We start from the raw sequence: 20,000 nt of genomic DNA, 5'->3' as shown, positions 1-20,000 counted from the left end.
CACTGTGCTGTCTGTAGAGTATTAAATATGGAGCAGCTCTGAGCTTAGAGCTGAGTGTCTGTTTGTTTCCCCTGGACTGCGCAGATGACAGTGAAACAGCTCTGTGTTCCAGCGTGATTCTGTAGTTCTGCCCGCGCTCACAGCGCTTTCGGGAAAAGCCGCGCTGGTCCTGAGCGCTCTGATGTGCTGTAAAAACGCTAATCAGGCCCCAGGAACAGCGCCATCCAGCAGAGACAGCCAATGACATCACTGGCCCAAGGCCCTCCGGGAGAAGGACTGAGATGCCCCGCCCCCAGGCACACACAGCGGCTCACGGGCAGCAGGGCAGAGCGCACAGGAGTCTGACCCCGGGGGGGCCTCAGACACCCCCCACAGAGCCCCTGTGATGCCAACACTTGGCTTCTGGAAACATCCACAGGAAGCCAGGGGCCAGGAAGCAGCCCGCACACTGTGACCACAGCCTGTTACTTAGGCAAAGTTAAATTTATATTTACGGGTGTGTGTGTGTTTGTGGGTTTGTATGTATGTATTTTTAAGGAAGTTAATAACCGTTTTGTTTATGTTTATGAAATTTATGTATACATTTCTTTGGCAATACTATACATCGGTGTGGTCATGCTTTTCTGAATGAAGCCTGTTTGAATCTGAATTTGAATTTGACAGAGAGGAGAGAGAGAGGAGGAGGGGAGAGAGAGAGAGGAGAGACAGAGAGAGAGAGAGAGAGGAGAGAGAGCGAGACAGAGGGGGAGAGAGAGAGAAAGGAGGGGAGAGAGAGGAGAGAGAGAGAGGAGGAGAGAGAGAGGAGAGACAGAGAGGAGGAGAGAGAGAGGAGGATCAAAAAACAGGTCAGTATCTATTTCCTGCCCTTGCTCAGCTGAACCCAATCACGCACCCAGATGACACAGCCTGCACAAAAATGCACACAACATCCTGTGTACTTTTGTGTGTGTGTGCGTGTGTGTTTACACAGAACAGAAACGCTGCTAACACACTGCTGCACACACACCAGCTCAGCCCAGGGGGGCAAAAAAATAACAATCAATGGGGCTCCACTATCTACTCCTGCTCCTGCTGTAAGGATCAGGGAACAGTCTGTACTAATGAGACCAACAGCTCTTCCCACACTGAGCCCCTGGGGGGGGGGGGGTGGGGGGCTATCCATGACCACACCCTCCCACACAACCAGCCAATCACCAGCCTGACAGCAGCTGATTTCTACAGACATGTACTATATACCTGCTTCTACAGATCCCTGAGGAGAGAGACCCCTGCTCTCCTACAGATCCCTGTCTATACTAAGCATGCTCAACTGAACTAACAGCTCTGTGAAATACCTGTTTTATTGACGTGGGAGGAAAGAGAGACTGAGAAAAAGAAAAGAGGGGGGAGGAAAGGAGGGAGAGGGAGGGGGAGAGAAAGGTTCTCCTCTCATCTCTCCCTCTGTGCTGGGCTCTTGAACAGGAGGCACAAGCAGACGCTGAGACCAGCGAATCACAGAGCAGAGAGAGGGAAGTTGATTGTGGATTATCATGCACTCCTTGCCATGGGCGTCGGCCAGTCGCACAGTTACCGCAACTCCCAACCACCCCCACCCCCCCAGCACACAGCTATCAGTAAATCTGCCAGCCGGCCTCCTGGATGCTGCTGCAGAAAAGAGAGCGGACATTCCCGGCAGAGCCGCCCCACGCCACTCATTAGCTGATGCTAATTAAATAAGACCTGTAGAAAAAAACGCTGGAAAGCACCCAAAGCTCCAGGCCTGCAGGGCTACACTACAGGCCCCTTGTTAGTGACGAAACTCCCCAGGCACACGCATTAAGAACTGAACTTTACCCTTTAGCCAAACCGAGCTCTGCGTTGACAAATAAAACTACCTGAGTTTCTCCCTGCTATGGAGAGACAGGCGGTTTCTCCTTGCTATGGAGAGACAGGCGGTTTCTCCCTGCTATGGAGAGACAGGCGGTTTCTCCCTGCTATGGAGAGACAGGCGGTTTCTCCTTGCTATGGAGAGACAGGCGGTTTCTCCCTGCTATGGAGAGACAGGCGGTTTCTCCCTGCTATGGAGAGACAGGCGGTTTCTCCCTGCTATGGAGAGACAGGCGGTTTCTCCCTGCTATGGAGAGACAGGCGGTTTCTCCTTGCTATGGAGAGACAGGCGGTTTCTCCCTGCTATGGAGAGACAGGCGGTTTCTCCCTGCTATGGAGAGACAGGCGGTTTCTCCCTGCTATGGAGAGACAGGCGGTTTCTCCCTGCTATGGAGAGACAGGCGGTTTCTCCCTGCTATGGAGAGACAGGCGGTTTCTCCCTGCTATGGAGAGACAGGCGGTTTCTCCTTGCTATGGAGAGACAGGCGGTTTCTCCCTGCTATGGAGAGACAGGCGGTTTCTCCCTGCTATGGAGAGACAGGCGGTTTCTCCCTGCTATGGAGAGACAGGCGGTCCTCCTTCCCTGAGTTTGGCAGGATCCAGCAGCAGCCTTTGGAAGGAGAGGTAATATCTGATGGGCGTCTCAGTCAGAGCCCTGCCCTGGCTGCTCTCCACAGGAGAGCACTGCTGCCTGCTGGTCCTCCAGGCCCCCAGACATCCCGCACACACACCCCGCACACACACTCCGCACACACACATACCCCCCGCACACCCCCCGCACACACCCCACACACCACCCGCTCGCTGGAGGGGGGAGCCACAGGTCTGACAGCACAGCAGGCTCTCCAGTGAGAGGTTACAATCAGACACGACAGCAAGATGCTACAGCGAGATTCTCTGGCTTTGGTCCTGCCAGGTCTTCTGATGTCAGACACTCCCACCAAAGCTCAGCCCACGGTTCTCCTCCCGTCTGCAGCGTGTAGCGCGTGTCACCTCCTCACGCCCTCTGCAAACACGAAACACGTTCAGCCCTGACTGCACGTCATCACACCAACATCAGCCCAGGGCGGCGGCAGCGGGGAGCTCGCAGGGAGGAGCTCAGAGTTAGGCAGCCTATTGTTCTAAAGCCACCTGCAAACATGCATGACCTTCCACCTTCTGCTCTGACCAGGTGAACCCCTGCTGACTTCAGCATCTGGACAGTTCTGCGGACAGACAACCTGCAACATCCAGCAGGATGGTTATTAATGCACTTCCTACCTTGCTGGTCCACTGAGGAGGGGGTTAGTGGCTGATTTCACCACTGAGGAGGGGGTTAGTGGCCGATTTCACCACTGAGGAGGGGGTTAGTGGCCGATTTCACCACTGAGGAGGGGGTTAGTGGCTGATTGATTTCACCACTGAGGAGGGGGTTAGTGGCTGATTGATTTCACCACTGAGGAGGGGGTTAGTGGCCGATTTCACCACTGAGGAGGGGGTTAGTGGCCAATGTCACCACTGGTAGAGCGCAGGATTGTACACTATGCACATACTTCAGCCACAGGGGGATACCAGCTGCCCCAACGGCCATTTTAGTTCAAACGAAAACTTGGCTGCTTAAAAACCCGAATAACAAGTAATGACACTCATATTATATCACAATAATTTATCGCATCAATGACTTGGCCAGAGCCTCCGACACTCATCCTTTATCATACTCATCTCCTGTCCCGAGAGAGCAGTCGCACACGCTGGTGTTACAGCTGAAAGAATCCACTCTGCAGCCAGCAAAAGTCTTCAGAAGAGCAGGAAGTTATCTGCTGATTTTCTGATTTCCTCATGTATCCAATAATGTCTTGAGAGTACAGAATGAAGCAAAAGGTCATTATGAGTCAGAGGGAATGATGGGTAGGCATTAGGAGCGGATATTTGATTAAAACTTTTTCAGGAGCCCATTAAGAGCTCGGGTTACTGAGACAGTGGGTTATCTAGACTGGTTCTCGCTGAAGCATCCTTCCTCTGTCTGACACTCTGTCAGGCACTAACATGCCTGCTCTTACACTGCTGCCCTGCACCTACCCAGCCCGGCAGTTACATCAGCCGGGTCAGTCTCACTGTCAGGGGGAGGGGCCTGTGTGTTACTCTCCACATTCCACCCTAACGCTGTGAGCAGAGGCAGAGGCAGAGAGACAGAGAGACAGAGAGACAGAGGCAGAGACAGAGACAGAGAGAGAGAGACAGAGAAACAGAGAGGGAGACAGAGAGAGAGAGAGAGAGAGAGAGAGAGAGACAGACCGGAACGCAGAGCTGTCTGCCCGGATGCCTGCTGTCTGTCTGCCTGCTGCTGTAACGTGCTGCTCTGGCTCAGTAAGGCAGCGCTGACGGCCTCAGACTGATGCAGCTTTGCAAGGCACCAGATGGACAGAAGCTCCTGAAGCGTCCAGCTAACTGTGACCTTCACTTTACTGCAGTGAGACACAAACACACACACACACACACACAGACACACACACACAGACAGACACAGACACACACACAGACAGACACACACAGACACACACACACAGACACACAGACACACAGACACACACACACACACACACACACACACACACACACACAGACAGACACACACACACACACAGACAGACACACACACACACACACAAACACACATAGACACAAACAGACACATACATACACACAGACACACAGACACACACAGACATACACACACAGACACACACACAGACACACTCTCTCATGATGTTCAAAGGGTACCCTGTGACGTGAGAACAGACCGTTGTGAGAGCAGGTCCTGAATACCACACCCCGGCAGAGACAGGAGAGACACAAGGCCATTCATCCCTCAGTGCAGCGAGTGCTGCCCTTATTACTGAATGACAGACCACCCTGTCAGTCACAAATCCCACATCAGCGGAGCACAGAGTGCTGGGAAACCGCAATGTCTCTTCATCCATGGGTCCCAAACCCGAATGCCCCACCCATCTCTACAGGGTGAGTCTGGGATGCAGTTATTTTATATATCAATTTACTTCCTTCCATTTTTCCACAATGTGCATTTCTAAATTTTACCAGACCCTTCTCCCTAATGGAGAGTACCGTACCATGAAATGTTAATTCAATCAAAGTATCAGTGAAAACAAACACACAACTGACAACTCACCCGGAGCTAAATCCTCTGGATATAACCTCCACAAAGCACAGCTTCCAGTGCTAATGCTAATCAGGGGCTAGCATCTATCTCATTATAATAAAAAGCTGGAACACAAGGGAAGACTGGGCACCGGACAGGGGTGTGAAGCTCACACAGTATCAGTGCTCTTCAAAAGCACACAGACTCCACACAGCAACAAAAATACTCCTCACAGTTTCAACAATCTGTCTGTGAAACACATCCAAGTGTGGATCCATATGGTCAAGGTGTTGAAACAACCAGTTTAGTTTACAGCTCATATCACTTATAGCCAAAAAAAAATGTTGTTTGTGCAGAAACTCACACAACCAGAACAGGAAGACAGTGGGGGAAATGTCCTTACCGTAAACGATTCTGGCACTAACCTTAATAATTAACATTATTTTCCCATCAGTTTCATACAGCTATTTATCCTCAGTAGGTCAATGTGCCTTCGAATTCTCTCCTTCAAAAGTGCTACAGCAATGAAATTCATAAAGGTAAAGCCCATTATACAATTTAATAACATAAATATGAATGCACCTATCATTCAGGTCCATTCAAGCAATGTTTTAACTGAATGGGAGAGTTGCCGTCTGTCTGTCTGTCTGTCTGTCCCACAGTTCCACCCTCCTCAGTTATGCCCTGCTGTGCCCAGCTCTACCTCACTCTGTCTGTCTGTCTGTCTGTCTGAACAGCCAGTTCACTCCCAGCCCTGAGAATCAGCACGGTAAGCCCATCAGTGCCAGCGCAGCCGGTCCTGGAGGCCAGCCCTGAGCAAACGGCCCCTCCGAGCCGCGACAGAGAGGGTGCGGCAGTCTGGAGTCAATCTGATGTCAGAATCAGAAGGTGTGACTGCCTGTCTGAGGGCGTTAGCCCCAAATGAGCCCCGAGGCACGGAGAGACGCAGACAGCACAGCAGTGAAGCACAGGCCAAGAGAGAAGCCCCTCACACCGCCGATACGAGAGCGAGGCTTCAGAAACCGCAAGAACAGTACACATCAATGTGCGTTATGCGTGACTCACTGATTTGAACCAATCATTGTGTTTTGCTGACTTTTGGGCACCTTTTGATTGGTTCAAAGCCAATCAAAGCCGGTGACTGACAGCAAGAGAGAAACAGTGCAGGCTCAGGCTGTGCAGGTCCCCCTGAAGCGGACACAGAGGGAAGGAGAGAGACAGAGAAAACCATCCCACAATCCATCACTGACTGCATCAGAAATCTCCAACACCAACACACATTTTGCAGGCCAATTCTACCTGAACGAACAGCCACCCAGGGCAGGGCTGTCCACACGGACACTGACTGAAGGGGGAGATATGCAGACACGAACCACTGCTGAGGGTTCTGTCACAAACTCAGAGTCAGAACCGGCATGGCAGCCAGGAGCGGACCTGAGACACACACACACACACACACACACACAGTGTGTGCACCTGACTCTGCTAAACACAGCTGAGACAGGATCATCTGCAGTAGCGCCAGCTTCCTTTAGCTGCAGCTAATTATCAATCTCCTTACCTGCCCGAGTGAGACAGATAATCACAGCAGTGATAACAGGTCACCCTGGGCCAGTCACACGCTGTCCCTGCAGAAACAGGCCCGGCTCTGAGTCCACGCCTCGGACACCAGGCCACTTTCACTCCCGCTTCACCGGCTGCTGATGCTCCTGCAGCCCTGTAAAACAGGCCTCTATCTAAGGGAAAATATGACCTTTAACCTCTGTGGAAGAACACGAGACTGATAATAACCGGAAAGGGAACACTGCTGGTTTTGGCCAACATCCAGTTTGGTTATTAGCAGATACTCTGCCCCACCCCCACCACAATGCGGACCGTATCTGCAAAACTAAAGGGGCTCTACTGTGACATGCAGTGTGCTTTCACATGGAAAACGGCAAACACAATGTTTTTTAAATGGTATGCAGCATGAATTAAAACGGTTACGTTCACATTACCAACAGAAGTCAACTTTCAAGAAAATCTGAGAGTTAAGCCAAAGTCTTATTTCACAAAGAATGACTCCTCGGAAAAAGTTGGCCCTGTCAGCTTTCGGGCTGTTAACAGCACAAAGTGGTCTAATTAGGTTCCTCCTCGGACTGGTGATGTAAAATATGTGGTCACAGTTTGCCAGTTCCCACAGAAGCTCCCGCTGTCTGCTTTAAAGCACATCACTGCTGAAGTGGTGACTCACTTCTGCTCTTCCAGGTAAATTTAACACTAGACAGGTATGGTGAAATTTCGATCAAACAACTATTTTAAAATTCTGGCAAGCTATAAGCATATCCAAGCTAGCTAATCGAAGGGCATACCAAATATTAAATACTCAGTATTTGAATTAGTCTAAGAGGAATATTTCTCCAAAACAGCTATAGTAGCTTGTCCACCTACTATTTAGAGAAATGTTTTATTTCACGCTCTCACCTAATTGACTGTGCCAGGCAGCAGGTGCAAATCTCTACCCACAGTTCCAAGCTATGAATTCACATTGGACAGACCACACTGAAGGCAGTGAGAGTGCAGTTCTGAGTCTTGGTGTTTATTCTGTCAGAGGGAAAGGCTCCACTGAGTCTGCTGGCTATTTAGCGCCAGGCCAGGGCTTCATGGGTAGCCAGCGGGAAAGGTCAAAGGTACCTGACTGAGCTGCACTATGAAAGGAACTCACTCTCTCTCATACTCACACAGAAATACAGCATCAGAAATGAAGTGATAATCTGTGCCAGCTGAAGTCTCACTACATGTCAGTACACAAACAGCCCAGGACTGGCACTGCCAAAAACACACGCACACACACACACACACACACACAAACACACGCACGCACACACAAACACACACACACACGCACGCAAACACAAACACACGCACACACACAAACACAAACACAAACACACACACACGCACGTACACACACACACACGTACACAAACGCACGCACACACACACACACTGTCAGTCTCTCGGTCTGACACACACACTCACAGACAAAGCAGAACCATACGCACTTATCAGTACCCAGAGGACTGAGTGCTGGCAGGAGTGCCCTGCCTTTACCACACTTCAGCGTTAGATTTTACCCCTGTGCCAGCCGTCTGCCTCTGTCCTGCAGTCCCTCTGTCCCCGCACACACCTGACTGCCCCCATCACCTGACTGAGAGTACATCAGCTCCTGTCAGCAGCGTTCAGGCACCAGTGACCTCCAGCCCACCTGAACACTGTAAGCTAACACCTGAGCACAGGAAGTTCAGCAGCACAGCCATCCAAAGAAACACAGCACACACTCCAAAGAAACACAGCACACACTCCAAAGAAACACAGCACACACTCCAAAGACACGTGCAAACACACTTTAATGTCTCTGAGACAAAGAGGATCCAAAACTGCCGGCTAGAAATGACCACTGCTGCCCTACTAAGAGAGTGGAAGTTTCACAGGTGAAATATAAAGGATTTTTACATGTTAATCTCAGATATTGTCTAACAGGAACACCATGGTTATGTACAAAGTATAAAAATGTACCAACGTTGAAAGGTTTCACCATACTTCGTATTTTTCAGTCTATTCCAACCATACATAGGCTTGTATGACTGGAAAATGTGGCAGCAAAGACAAACAAAAATAAATAACATACAAATAGTTACTCCAAAAAAAAGCAAAAAAGGTATGGGTTACATAACTCCCTTTATTAGTGTGTGTGTGTGTGCCTGTGTGTGTATACTGTAGTTACATAAATCTCGTAGTCAGTAGCCCAAGTCTACATAACATCCCCTAAGGGGTTTGTGTTGCATAAAGTACGACACACACTGCCTTCCACATCACTGGAGTGAAGCTGCAGAGGAAAGCTCATCCGAATCCTCACCTGCGGGGATGTGAACCGGACGGGAATTCATGCTGACGCTTCTACAGCCAGGAACATCTGACATAACAACTGTCATACTGCATTTATGAATGGCGGATGAAAGCTGGCGTCGGACAACCGTGAGCAAGCGTTTTTCACTGCGCGAAAACACTCCAGAACAGACCACCTGTTTGTGCGTTTAACACTGCCTGTGTGGCTCCGTTTGAAAGCCAACTCATGTGACCAAAACAGAACAAAACAAAGGAAACACTGACATCACCACATACAGCTCTAACCACACATACAGGACAACACCACACACAGCACTAACCACACGTACAGGACAACACCACATACAGCACTAACCACACATACAGGACAACACCACATACAGCACTAACCACACGTACAGGACAACACCATACACAGCACTAACCACACGTACAGGACAACACCACATACAGCACTAACCACACGTACAGGACATCACCACATACAGTAACCCAATAATCACACATATAGGACAGCCATTACAGTACTTTTCCACATGGGCAGGGAGGTCACAGCGTTTACACTGTGACATGAAATGCATGTATTCGCATTTTGTTCGTGATTGCAATGTTCTTGGTAATTTCAGTGAATATGAGGACAACAGCCTCTTTTTTTCAAATAAGCAAGCAAGATTATGCACATAAATCCAAGCTTCATAAACTGCACCCTGGAGTTTGGAGTGCAATGACAGCCCGACAAACGTGCATTTTGGGCAGCTAATTAAAAAGTTGAAGGCTTACCTAAAAAAATCGTGCTCATCAGTTTAGAATCCAGCAGGGAAGATATGGTGCGCGATTCCTTCCTGTAGTTAGTTAAGCAAGTCTGCCGGATAGCAATATGACCTCAGGTCTGCACAGTTACAGCGACGTTACATCCCCATGTAACGTTTACAAATAGGCAGCACCCTTTTTAACAAACTAGCTACGCTTCGACGAAAATCCCAGCTACCTGAAGTTTGCTAGTTTTACCTATACAGCGAGCGGTATTTCTGACGCACAGCGCGCACAGGTTAGCGGCTCAGCCCATCGGCAGGCACCTCCCGGGAAGCTAACCTGCTAGCAGCGACGGCTCGCTGTAAACAAATCAATGACGTTCAGCGCCCTACGCCAGGTTCCTGCTAGCTAATGCTAATGTCATACCTTGCTAACCTAGCTAGCTGAATGGCTGTTCCACGGTAAGGTTTTGCATACGACAATAACGACGCTGGTGTCTGTTGTTCGTCAGGATGAGTAAATCTTTAAGTCCTGCGTTTGATCGGGTCACACGGCGGTCTCCGATGCGCTGTGGAGTCCAGCATCCTCCTCCCGTCCTGCCTTCTCAGGCTGTTCCCCGGGCTGGATCACACCATCCCTCCCCGTGCTACAGCTGACGCTCCCCATTCACCGCCGAAATGCCGCATTTATCTCCTTTTTCTGCATTTAATCACTACATTACATCGACAAATACACTAACGGTTAACAACCACTCTCCGACACCGGCGCGTCCTAATCCATCCCTGCCTCCGGAGTCATGCACACACAATCACAGCTACGGTAACACTCCTGCCCCGCTACGTGCGCGTCCACAGGAATCCCTCCTGCCCCGTTACGTGCGCGTCCACAAGGTCCAGTGCTTGTGCACGAATTTTAGCAAATTCTCACGCAGAGTTGCCAGATGTTTGAATAAACATCCTTTACGGAGGAAATAAATGAATGACAGCAAAACAATTGTAATTTGGTTGGACAATGCAAAACACTGCGGCCTTGGCCCAATGTTCAGCCAGTCAATCATCTGCAGACTTCCCTTTAGCCTACTGTAGAGCATACGATAGAGCAGGGGTGGCCAACCCTCTCCTGGAGAGCCACCTGTCCTGCATGTTTTAGATCTCTCCCTGCTCCAGCACAGCTGATTCAAATGATCAACTCGTTATGAACTCCTGAAGCTGCTGAATAACAAACTGATCATTTGAATCAGCTGTGTTGGAGCAGGGAGAGATCTAAAACATGCAGAACAAGTGGCTCTCCAGGAGAGGTTTGGCCACCCCTGCGATAGAGCATCCGGCAGAACTGGCTGCAAGTAAATGCATTTCTTAGTTCAAATCACAGACGATAAGCTGTCAGAGCTCCCTGTTTTTGGTTCAAGAGCCAATAGGTCAAGAGCCATTACTGCATTTGTAGAAAGGACTGCCAACTTAGCCTAATGAAAGACTGGGTTTCTAATAACACTCAATCTATAAATATATTTGACATTGAACTGTCAATATAATAAACAACAACAAAAGATCAATGAAGGCACATGATATTCCTAGCAATAAGAAAGTGTTTTGATGTGCAAGTCAATGGGACAGAATCACTGTTTTCAGAGACAGATCTGAATAACTTTAGACTCATACTTTGTAAGCAGCTCTACATCTGAGAAAATGTGATGTTTATATCTCACTCCTCATTCTTATTGAGCCAATAAAACAGTACAATGACTTTACTAACATGTCCTTCAGTCGTAGATAAATAATCAAATAAGTAATAAGTCATAGATAAAGCTAAATTAAGGCAGCCCACAAACGGTCTCTGAAGAGATGGACATTTCAGGAATAATCCAGCAAACATCGGCAGCTGAAATCAGCTGGATTCACGCTGTGAATGCACTCACATGCCTGACCAAAACCTCTGAGTGCAAAATTGCTGAGCACAGTTTAAATGGGTACAGTAACTCAGCCTGTGAGATATAAAGCCATTATCTGGCAACCCTGAAGTCAGATTTTCAAACACTTCACAACAAAACAACTGGTTTGGTACATCATGAGGGTGTGGATTGCACATTATTGGCAGCTGTTAAATGTACCGATTCCACTACTCTGTTAAATGGAACACTAACAGAACCCGATCTGATGGCTGCAGTTGCCTGTCCCTGTAGATATTGATCAGTAAAGAAGGGAATGGCAGGGGAAATCTGAGAGGATGACATGCAGCTTTCTGTAGATGTGTGAGAGTGACCGTGGCTTTTGCAAGTCCATCCTGTCCATGCTAGCTTCCTTCCACCTTACTCTCCATGTGACTCTCTCACTCTCATCGCACGTGTCTGAAACATACTATTATGTGTTTATTTCACATAAAAGCATATATTTCATTTACCAGAATGTAAGTGTGTCTTTTACTTTTTCTTTGGTTTGGCAGCATGTGTAACCTATTATATTCCAGAGAGAGAGAGAGAGAGGGAGAGAGAGAGGCAGAGAGAGACAGAGAGAGAGATAGAGAGAGAGAGAGGGACAGAGAGGGGGGGGAGCTTTTTCGCTGCATTTAGCGCTCCACTCTCTAGTATTAATTTGCTGTGGTCTGAGAGACACTCTGAGAGCAGGGCATGAAATTTTAATCTGAGGGGAAACTTGAGAGCTTCGTGTCTCCATGCTGAAATGGGAGCAGACAGGAAGAAACAGAACCTTCTGACACAGAGGAAGAAAGAGGAGCAAACAAGAGGAACAGAGGAGAGGGAGAAAGCGAGGGGAAGGTGAGGTGACAATACGCATAACTGCATTAGGAGAAGCAATATGGCGCAATCAAAAGGTAGCCCTTCTCACATAGTATTCGGCTGGTGCATGTAGCACTATTTGCATTTTTGTATGTGTTCAACTCTTTATGACCACAAGATGGCAGTGTTAAACTATTTTCAATCTCATCGAACAGGTTTGAGATCAAAATAAATCCTGTGAACCTGCAAACTTTTCTGTAATATCCCATTTTTTACCTTTGCGTGTTTCCTTTACCCCGCGGCTCCGTGAAACACAGTCAGTGCCAGCTGCCCCCTTGTCTCTGATCCATTACTAAATTCAGGCATACTTACATCCACACAATTAGGTACTTTCTACACCTTGTCTCACCTCAAATGCTGCATCATCATTACCTGCACTGCCGTAACAATAGCTGTTGCAGTTACCATCATCACCACCTTCATCATCATCACCATCGCAGAGGCTCAGGTGAACTGTATTGTTTGTATCCAGAGCAGACAGCAGGTTTTTGCAGAGGGAGAGGGTGAGCGGCTGGTTCTGATTGTAGCTGGAACGGTTTTACCGCCTCAGAGATTTACAGGCCAGAGAAGACGTGGGCTCGGCCGATCAGCCAGGATCCTCCTCACCGTGAGAGAGAAACGCTCACAGGACTGTCTTTCATCTCCACTGTACATCTTCTGCGTCCCAGGAGATGTACAGTGCGAAAGTGTGACCCTTTGTGGCGTTCAGAGGGGTAAAGCAGGGGTGGGGGGTTCGTACTAAACCGCGCGGATCTGATGTGGGGGGTGGGGAAGAGAGGACAGAGTGTAATGTAAGAAAGGGAAATAAAAGTGGAAAGAAGTGGGCAGGATTGGGCAATAGCACTGAGGACACAGAGATAAGAGGATCAGACACCAGCAGAGGAGAAGACTGAGACGGCACGAAAAGAGAGAGGAAGAAAGGCGCAAACAAAGGACCGAGCAGAAGAAACTCAGGTAAGACTCTTCCCCAAATCACCGCAGGTACGACTCTTCCCCAAATCACCGCAGGTACGACTCTTCCCCGAATCACCGCAGGTAAGACTCTTCCCCGAATCACCGCTGGTCAGCGCAGTCCCAGTCATATCCCCTTACCTTCAGTCTTGAATATTTTTTTAATGTTTAATAATCGTATCATATTATCACATAATGAAAATCAACATTATTGCCATCAGACAGACCAAATGTAAATTAATAATAGTTTAAAAGAGACATGCAGCAAAAGGAAGAAAGAAACATGAAAAATGAGGGTGTGTGTGTGTGTGTGTGTGTGTGTGTGTGTGTGTGTGTGTGTGTGTGTGTGTGAAATGACTGCATTCACACTGTAGATTAGATTTCTGAGTTTATTACAGACAGCTGAAATAATAAGTGTGTTTTTCACTGTTGTTTCCTTTAATTGGATGGCCTGGTTGTTATTGACTACAGGGATCCAGACAGATGTATTTGGTCAGAAAAAGAACTAATAATTGGTGTTTACAGGCCAGAGTTTATTTGCTTTAAAGCAATTTGTGTGCCCCTTGAAAAAAAAGTTCCAAAAAACTCCTGCTGGAACACATTACCGTGGACAGTGCATGTGCCAGAGAGGCTGCATCGCATCTGCGAAGCGTCTTTCAGGGAATTCTTTGCGGTGGGGGGGTGGGGGGGGGGGGGGGCACGTGCCCTCAGCCACCGTCACCGTCACACCACCTGCCAGGGCAACACCTGGCACTCGGGTCACACCACAACACTAACTGCTAACAGCTTCCAGAGGCATTCAGGTTGCTGTGTACCTGAGAGTGAGCTATAGTCCCTGTGCAGTGGGGTTAGGGTGCTGGGTCTGAGCGCTGTGCTAATTGCCCCTGCAGGGTTGTGAGTGAGTCCCCTCTCACCTGGTCTCCTCTCACTGATCTCCTTTCACTGGTCTCCTCTCACTGGTCTCCTCTCACCTGGACTCCTCTCACTGGTCTCTTCTCACTGGTCCCCTCTCACTGGACTCCTCTCACTGGTCTCCTCTCACCTGGACTCCTCTCACTGGTCTCCTCTCACCTGGTCTCCTCTCACCTGGTCTCCTCTCACCTGGGCTCCTCTCACCTGGGCTCCTCTCACCTGGCCCGGCGGGACACAGGTGCCATGCTCATCAGCACCCATCTGCTGCTGCTCCTGACACTGGCGCTGCAGTTTAAGAAGATCATGGTAAGAACGCAGGGAGAACCCAGCGAGTGTGGAGCCACTGAGGAGAGCAGGAGCTTGAATCATACACACACACTCATACACACACACTCTGTTCACACACACTCATACACACACACTCTGCTCACACACACTCATACACACACACTCTGCTCACACACACTCATACACACACACTCTGCTCACACACACACACACACTCTGCTCAAACACACACACTCTGCTCACACACAGGTCCTTTCTGCTCTGACTGTCTGCACAGGCAGAGGTCGGTTTAACTGCAGATTGGGCTTTATTTTAAACACACCCACACTGCAGGGTGATCCCTGATAGGCTGCAGTGTTTGTGCTCCTCTGCAGTCCAGCAGCTGTTTCTCGTCTCGGTGGCGTTGGTTCAGGGCAGATGTGGACCTGGCACAGGCTACAAAGCACACAGACCCAGAAGCTTCCTGTTCCAGCGGGCCAGGCCAAACCCAGGCTGTTATGGGGAACAGGAATCAGGACAAGTGCAAACAGGAGCAATAATAAGTGCATTTTCACTGTCATTTCCTTTAATTGGATGGTCTGTCTGGTTGTTATTGACTACAGGGATCCAGACAGATGTTTTTGGTCAGAAAAAGAAAAATGAACTAATAATCGGTGTTCATAGGCCAGAGTTTATTTGCTTTAAAGCAATTTGTGTGCCCCTTGAAAAAAAAGTTCCAAAAAACTCCTGCTGGAACACATTACCGTGGACAGTGCGTGTGCCAGAGAGGCAGCATCGCATCTGTGATCCGTCTTTCAGGGAATTCTTTACAGCGATGGGGTGAAGCCTGAACCCCTAAACGCTTCTGTAGGCCTGATCAATATGCATCAATACCATGCTCAGAGCAGAGTGTGTGTGTATGTGTGTCTGTGTAAAACAACACTCAGAATAAAGATGAGATCATCCTGAAAATATCAGAACAATGTAATTCATCACTGTGTGATCACATCCTTAAAATGCAGCCTCAGATGGTGTTCAGTGTTCTGAGTGCTTCTGCGTGAATCTAAAGTGGGAGGGAATCCCTTCAGCACCTAAGGCTGTTTATGTGCAAACCTGAGGAAAAATGCCAGTTCATAGAGCAGCACATACTGTGAAAACAATTGCATTTTTGACCATTAATCAAAAAATCCAAAAATAACTGGTACTTTTCATGAGTCTTGCACAGCAGTTTGGAATCCTTCCAAAGAATGTGAGTTATTTTTCCATGTTTATGCAGTGAGTGCATGTCAATGTGTGTGTGTGTGTGTGTGTATAGTGACTGAGTGTGTGTGTGTTGCAGGGGGGCAGGGCACAGCGCAGGCAGAGGCTGGCGGAGGAGACGCTGAGGCCGTATCTGGGTCGGGTTCGTCCCGGTGAGTCTCAGAACCACAGTCTGCGCCATGAGAGGAAGCAGACAATGCTGCTTATTGTTGAGGGGCTGCGGCTGCACACTGACATTAAAACAAGAGGAATAAAGAAGGACAGGTGATACTTTACCCAAACCCCCCCATCGCTCTCTCTCCCTCTCCCTCTCTTTCTCCTCCCCCCATCTCCCTCTCTCCCTCTCCCTCTCCCTCTCTCTCTCTCTCTCCCCATCTCCCTCTCTCCATCTCCCTCTCCCTCTCCCTCTCTCTCTCTCCCCCCTCCCTCTTTCTCTCTCTCTCTCTGTCTCTCTCTCCCTATCTCCCCCTCTCCCTCTCTTTCTCTCTCTCTGTCTCTCTCCCTCTCCCTCTCTCTCTCCCTTTCTCTTCCTCTCTCCCTCCCTCCCTGCCTCCCTCTCTCTCTCTCAGAGGAGCTCTGTGAGTTGCTGAGGTGTCACAGTCCCATTGGCTCCTGGTGTCAGGTGGTGCAGGAGGGCGGGATCCTGCTCCCGAGGTGCGTATGCCCTCAGGCCTGTCCAAGGTGAGAGCGAAAGCACATTTCCCATATTTCCCATATTTCCCATTTCACATGAATAAAAAGGACCTTTAGATAACTGCGGCCATGGCGACGGAGTGTCTCTGATTCACACAAACGCCCCCACAGGCCCACTTCATCAGCAAGGGCAGAAGGCCTCATAACCGCGTAACAGAAACACAGAGCACATAGAGAGAAAAACGCACAGATCAGTTTCACAAAGAAAAACACAGAGTGATACAGTGCCCATCAGTGTCCTCCTCAGTGGTTAGGATGGCATGGATGTTTCTCTCCTGTGCAGGCAGGGGGCGCCAGTGTGCAGCGTGCTGGGGAAGACGTACGGCAGCGAGTGTCTACTGCATAAAGAGGCCTGTCGCAAGAGGCGCCACATCGGGCTGGCGCACAGGGGACCCTGCATAGGTACTGAGCCCTCTCACCTGCAGCTGCGCAGTGAAACACTTGCAGCTGCACATTAAAACACCTGCAGCTGCACATTAAAACACCTACAGCTGCACATTAAAACACCTGCAGCTGCGCAGTGAAACACCTGCAGCTGCACATTAAAACACCTGCAGCTGCCCAGTGAAACACCTGCAGCTGCCCAGTGAAACACCTGCTGCTGCGTAGTGAAACACCTACAGCCGCGCAGTGAAACACCTGCAGCTGCACATTAAAACACCTACAGCTGCACATTAAAACACCTGCAGCTGCACATTAAAACACCTGCAGCTGCACATTAAAACACCTGCAGCTGCTCATTAAAACACCTGCAGCTGCGCATTAAAACACCCGCAGCTGCCCAGTGAAACACCTGCAGCTGCACATTAAAACACCTGCAGCTGCCCAGTGAAACACCTGCAGCTGCGCATTAAAACACCTGCAGCTGCGCAGTGAAACACCTGCAGCTGCACATTAAAACACCTGCAGCTGCGCATTAAAACACCTGCAGCTGCGCAGTGAAACACCTGCAGCTGCGCATTAAAACACCTGCAGCTGCGCAGTGAAACACCTGCAGCTGCACATTAAAACACCTGCAGCTGCGCATTAAAACACCTGCAGCTGCGCAGTGAAACACCTGCAGCTGCGCATTAAAACACCTACAGCTGCGCATTAAAACACCTGCAGCTGCACATTAAAACACCTGCAGCTGCACATTAAAACACCTGCAGCTGCGCAGTGAAACACCTGCAGCTGCACATTAAAACACCTGCAGCTGCCCAGTGAAACACCTGCTGCTGCGCAGTGAAACACCTGCAGCTGCACATTAAAACACCTGCAGCTGCCCAGTGAAACACCTGCTGCTGCGCAGTGAAACACCTGCAGCTGCGCATTAAAACACCTGCAGCTGCGCAGTGAAACACCTGCAGCTGCACATTAAAACACCTGCAGCTGCGCAGTGAAACACCTGCAGCTGCACATTAAAACACCTGCAGCTGCGCATTAAAACACCTACAGCTGCACATTAAAACACCTACAGCTGCACATTAAAACACCTGCAGCTGCGTAGTGAAACACCTGCAGCTGCACATTAAAACACCTACAGCTGCACATTAAAACACCTGCAGCTGCACATTAAAACACCTGCAGCTGCACATTAAAACACCTGCAGCTGCTCATTAAAACACCTGCAGCTGCGCATTAAAACACCCGCAGCTGCCCAGTGAAACACCTGCAGCTGCACATTAAAACACCTGCAGCTGCCCAGTGAAACACCTGCAGCTGCGCATTAAAACACCTGCAGCTGCCCAGTGAAACACCTGCAGCTGCGCATTAAAACACCTGCAGCTGCGCAGTGAAACACCTGCAGCTGCACATTAAAACACCTGCAGCTGCGCATTAAAACACCTGCAGCTGCGCAGTGAAACACCTGCAGCTGCGCATTAAAACACCTACAGCTGCGCATTAAAACACCTGCAGCTGCACATTAAAACACCTGCAGCTGCACATTAAAACACCTGCAGCTGCGCAGTGAAACACCTGCAGCTGCACATTAAAACACCTGCAGCTGCCCAGTGAAACACCTGCTGCTGCGCAGTGAAACACCTGCAGCTGCACATTAAAACACCTGCAGCTGCCCAGTGAAACACCTGCTGCTGCGCAGTGAAACACCTGCAGCTGCGCATTAAAACACCTGCAGCTGCGCAGTGAAACACCTGCAGCTGCACATTAAAACACCTGCAGCTGCGCAGTGAAACACCTGCAGCTGCGCATTAAAACACCTGCAGCTGCCCAGTGAAACACCTGCAGCTGCCCAGTGAAACACCTGCAGCTGCGCAGTGAAACACCTGGCTCAGTGAGGCCCTCTCCGCTCCGCTCTGTCGCAGTTTCCCGGGACGTGTGCACTGAGGAGGAGCTGGGGCAGTTCCCCTACCGCCTGCTGGACTGGTTCCTGCTGCTCAGCCGCATGGGGGAGTCCCACAGCTCCGCCCCCCCTCCCCAGAGCTGCCTGAGTGGCGTTCAGCGCAGGAGCCTGGCGGAGGTACGAGCCCAGAGGAGGAGGAGGTGGGGGGGATCAGAGGAGGAGGTGGGGGGGATCAGAGGAGGAGGAGGTGGGGGGATCAGAGGAGGAGGAGGTGGGGGGGATCAGAGGAGGAGGAGGTGGGGGGGATCATGCCATGCAGGTGCCTGTGGAAGTGTCTCACACACACAGCTGTAATGCTCACCATGCCAACCGATCCTCTGTTTCCAGAGCTCAGAAATAGCAGCTGCCCTCTGATACTCAGCTTAGTTACTGTGTTACTGTGAAGATGAACAGATTCTCATTACAGCCACTGAATTAGCAAGGCAGAAATGAAAGTGTGTCCCCGCCCCTCTCCCCTGTCTCCTCGCCCTCTCCCCACCCCTCTCTCCCGCCCCCCCCCCCCCCCCCCCCCCCCCCCCCCTCCCCCACCCCTCTCCCCTCCCTCCCCGCCCCAGCGGAGGTTCACCCAGTTGGATCGGAACCGGGACGGGAGCCTGAGCCGGCGGGATCTGAGGAAGCTGCGCTACAAACGCATGCCCCTGGAGCGCTGTGCACGCCCATTCTTCAGGTGAGGCCCCCTCTGCCCCACCCCCCTGCACCCCCCCTCCATCCCCTCCTACACCCTCCCACCCACACCTACACCCCCCCTCCATCCCCTCCTACACCCTCCCACCCACACCTACACCCCCCCTCCATCCCCTCCTACACCCTCCCACCCACACCTACACCCCCCCTCCATCCCCTCCTACACCCTCCCACCCACACCTACACCCCCCCACCCCCCTCCACTCCCTCCCTCAGTGGTGCGGTTATGAGGCTGTAGCGTCAGGCTCAGCCGCTGTCAGTCTTAATGACGCTGGGATTTATCGCCTGCCGCTCTGCCCTCTGCCACCTAAATGGAATCTTTGATTAAATGGAACAAGAGTTAGCAGAATTACTCTTACTGCTATGTGTGTGTGTGTGTGTGTGTGTGTGTGTGTGTGTGTGTGTGTGTGTGTGTGTGTGTGCACGTGTGTGTGTATGTGTGTGTGTGTGTGTGT

General features: G+C 50.1%; 2 protein-coding genes across 2 annotated transcripts in view; one reads left to right on the top strand and one right to left on the bottom strand.

Annotated features, from left to right (window-relative positions):
* ccser2a (coiled-coil serine-rich protein 2a) overlaps nt 1–10,482 on the bottom strand; it is a 47,508-nt gene extending 37,026 nt beyond the window's left edge. Inside the window, exon 1 of the mRNA XM_036547163.1 lies at nt 9,671–10,482. The gene's annotated coding sequence lies outside the window, so the exon portion shown is untranslated. The remainder of the gene's footprint in view (nt 1–9,670) is intronic.
* A 4,058-nt stretch (nt 10,483–14,540) lies between these two features.
* LOC118790257 (SPARC-like protein 1) overlaps nt 14,541–20,000 on the top strand; it is a 5,980-nt gene continuing 520 nt past the window's right edge. The window contains exons 1-6 of the mRNA XM_036547162.1: nt 14,541–14,603; nt 15,904–15,976; nt 16,394–16,505; nt 16,801–16,919; nt 18,824–18,978; nt 19,416–19,528. Of these exons, the coding sequence (XP_036403055.1) occupies nt 14,541–14,603; nt 15,904–15,976; nt 16,394–16,505; nt 16,801–16,919; nt 18,824–18,978; nt 19,416–19,528 (635 nt within the window). The remainder of the gene's footprint in view (nt 14,604–15,903; nt 15,977–16,393; nt 16,506–16,800; nt 16,920–18,823; nt 18,979–19,415; nt 19,529–20,000) is intronic.

Source organism: Megalops cyprinoides, chromosome 15 (genome assembly GCF_013368585.1).
Source record: "Megalops cyprinoides isolate fMegCyp1 chromosome 15, fMegCyp1.pri, whole genome shotgun sequence".
Lineage (NCBI taxonomy): Eukaryota > Metazoa > Chordata > Actinopteri > Elopiformes > Megalopidae > Megalops > Megalops cyprinoides.
The sequence above is the reverse complement of the archived record's forward strand: the minus strand, read 5'-3'. Positions and strand labels throughout refer to the sequence as shown.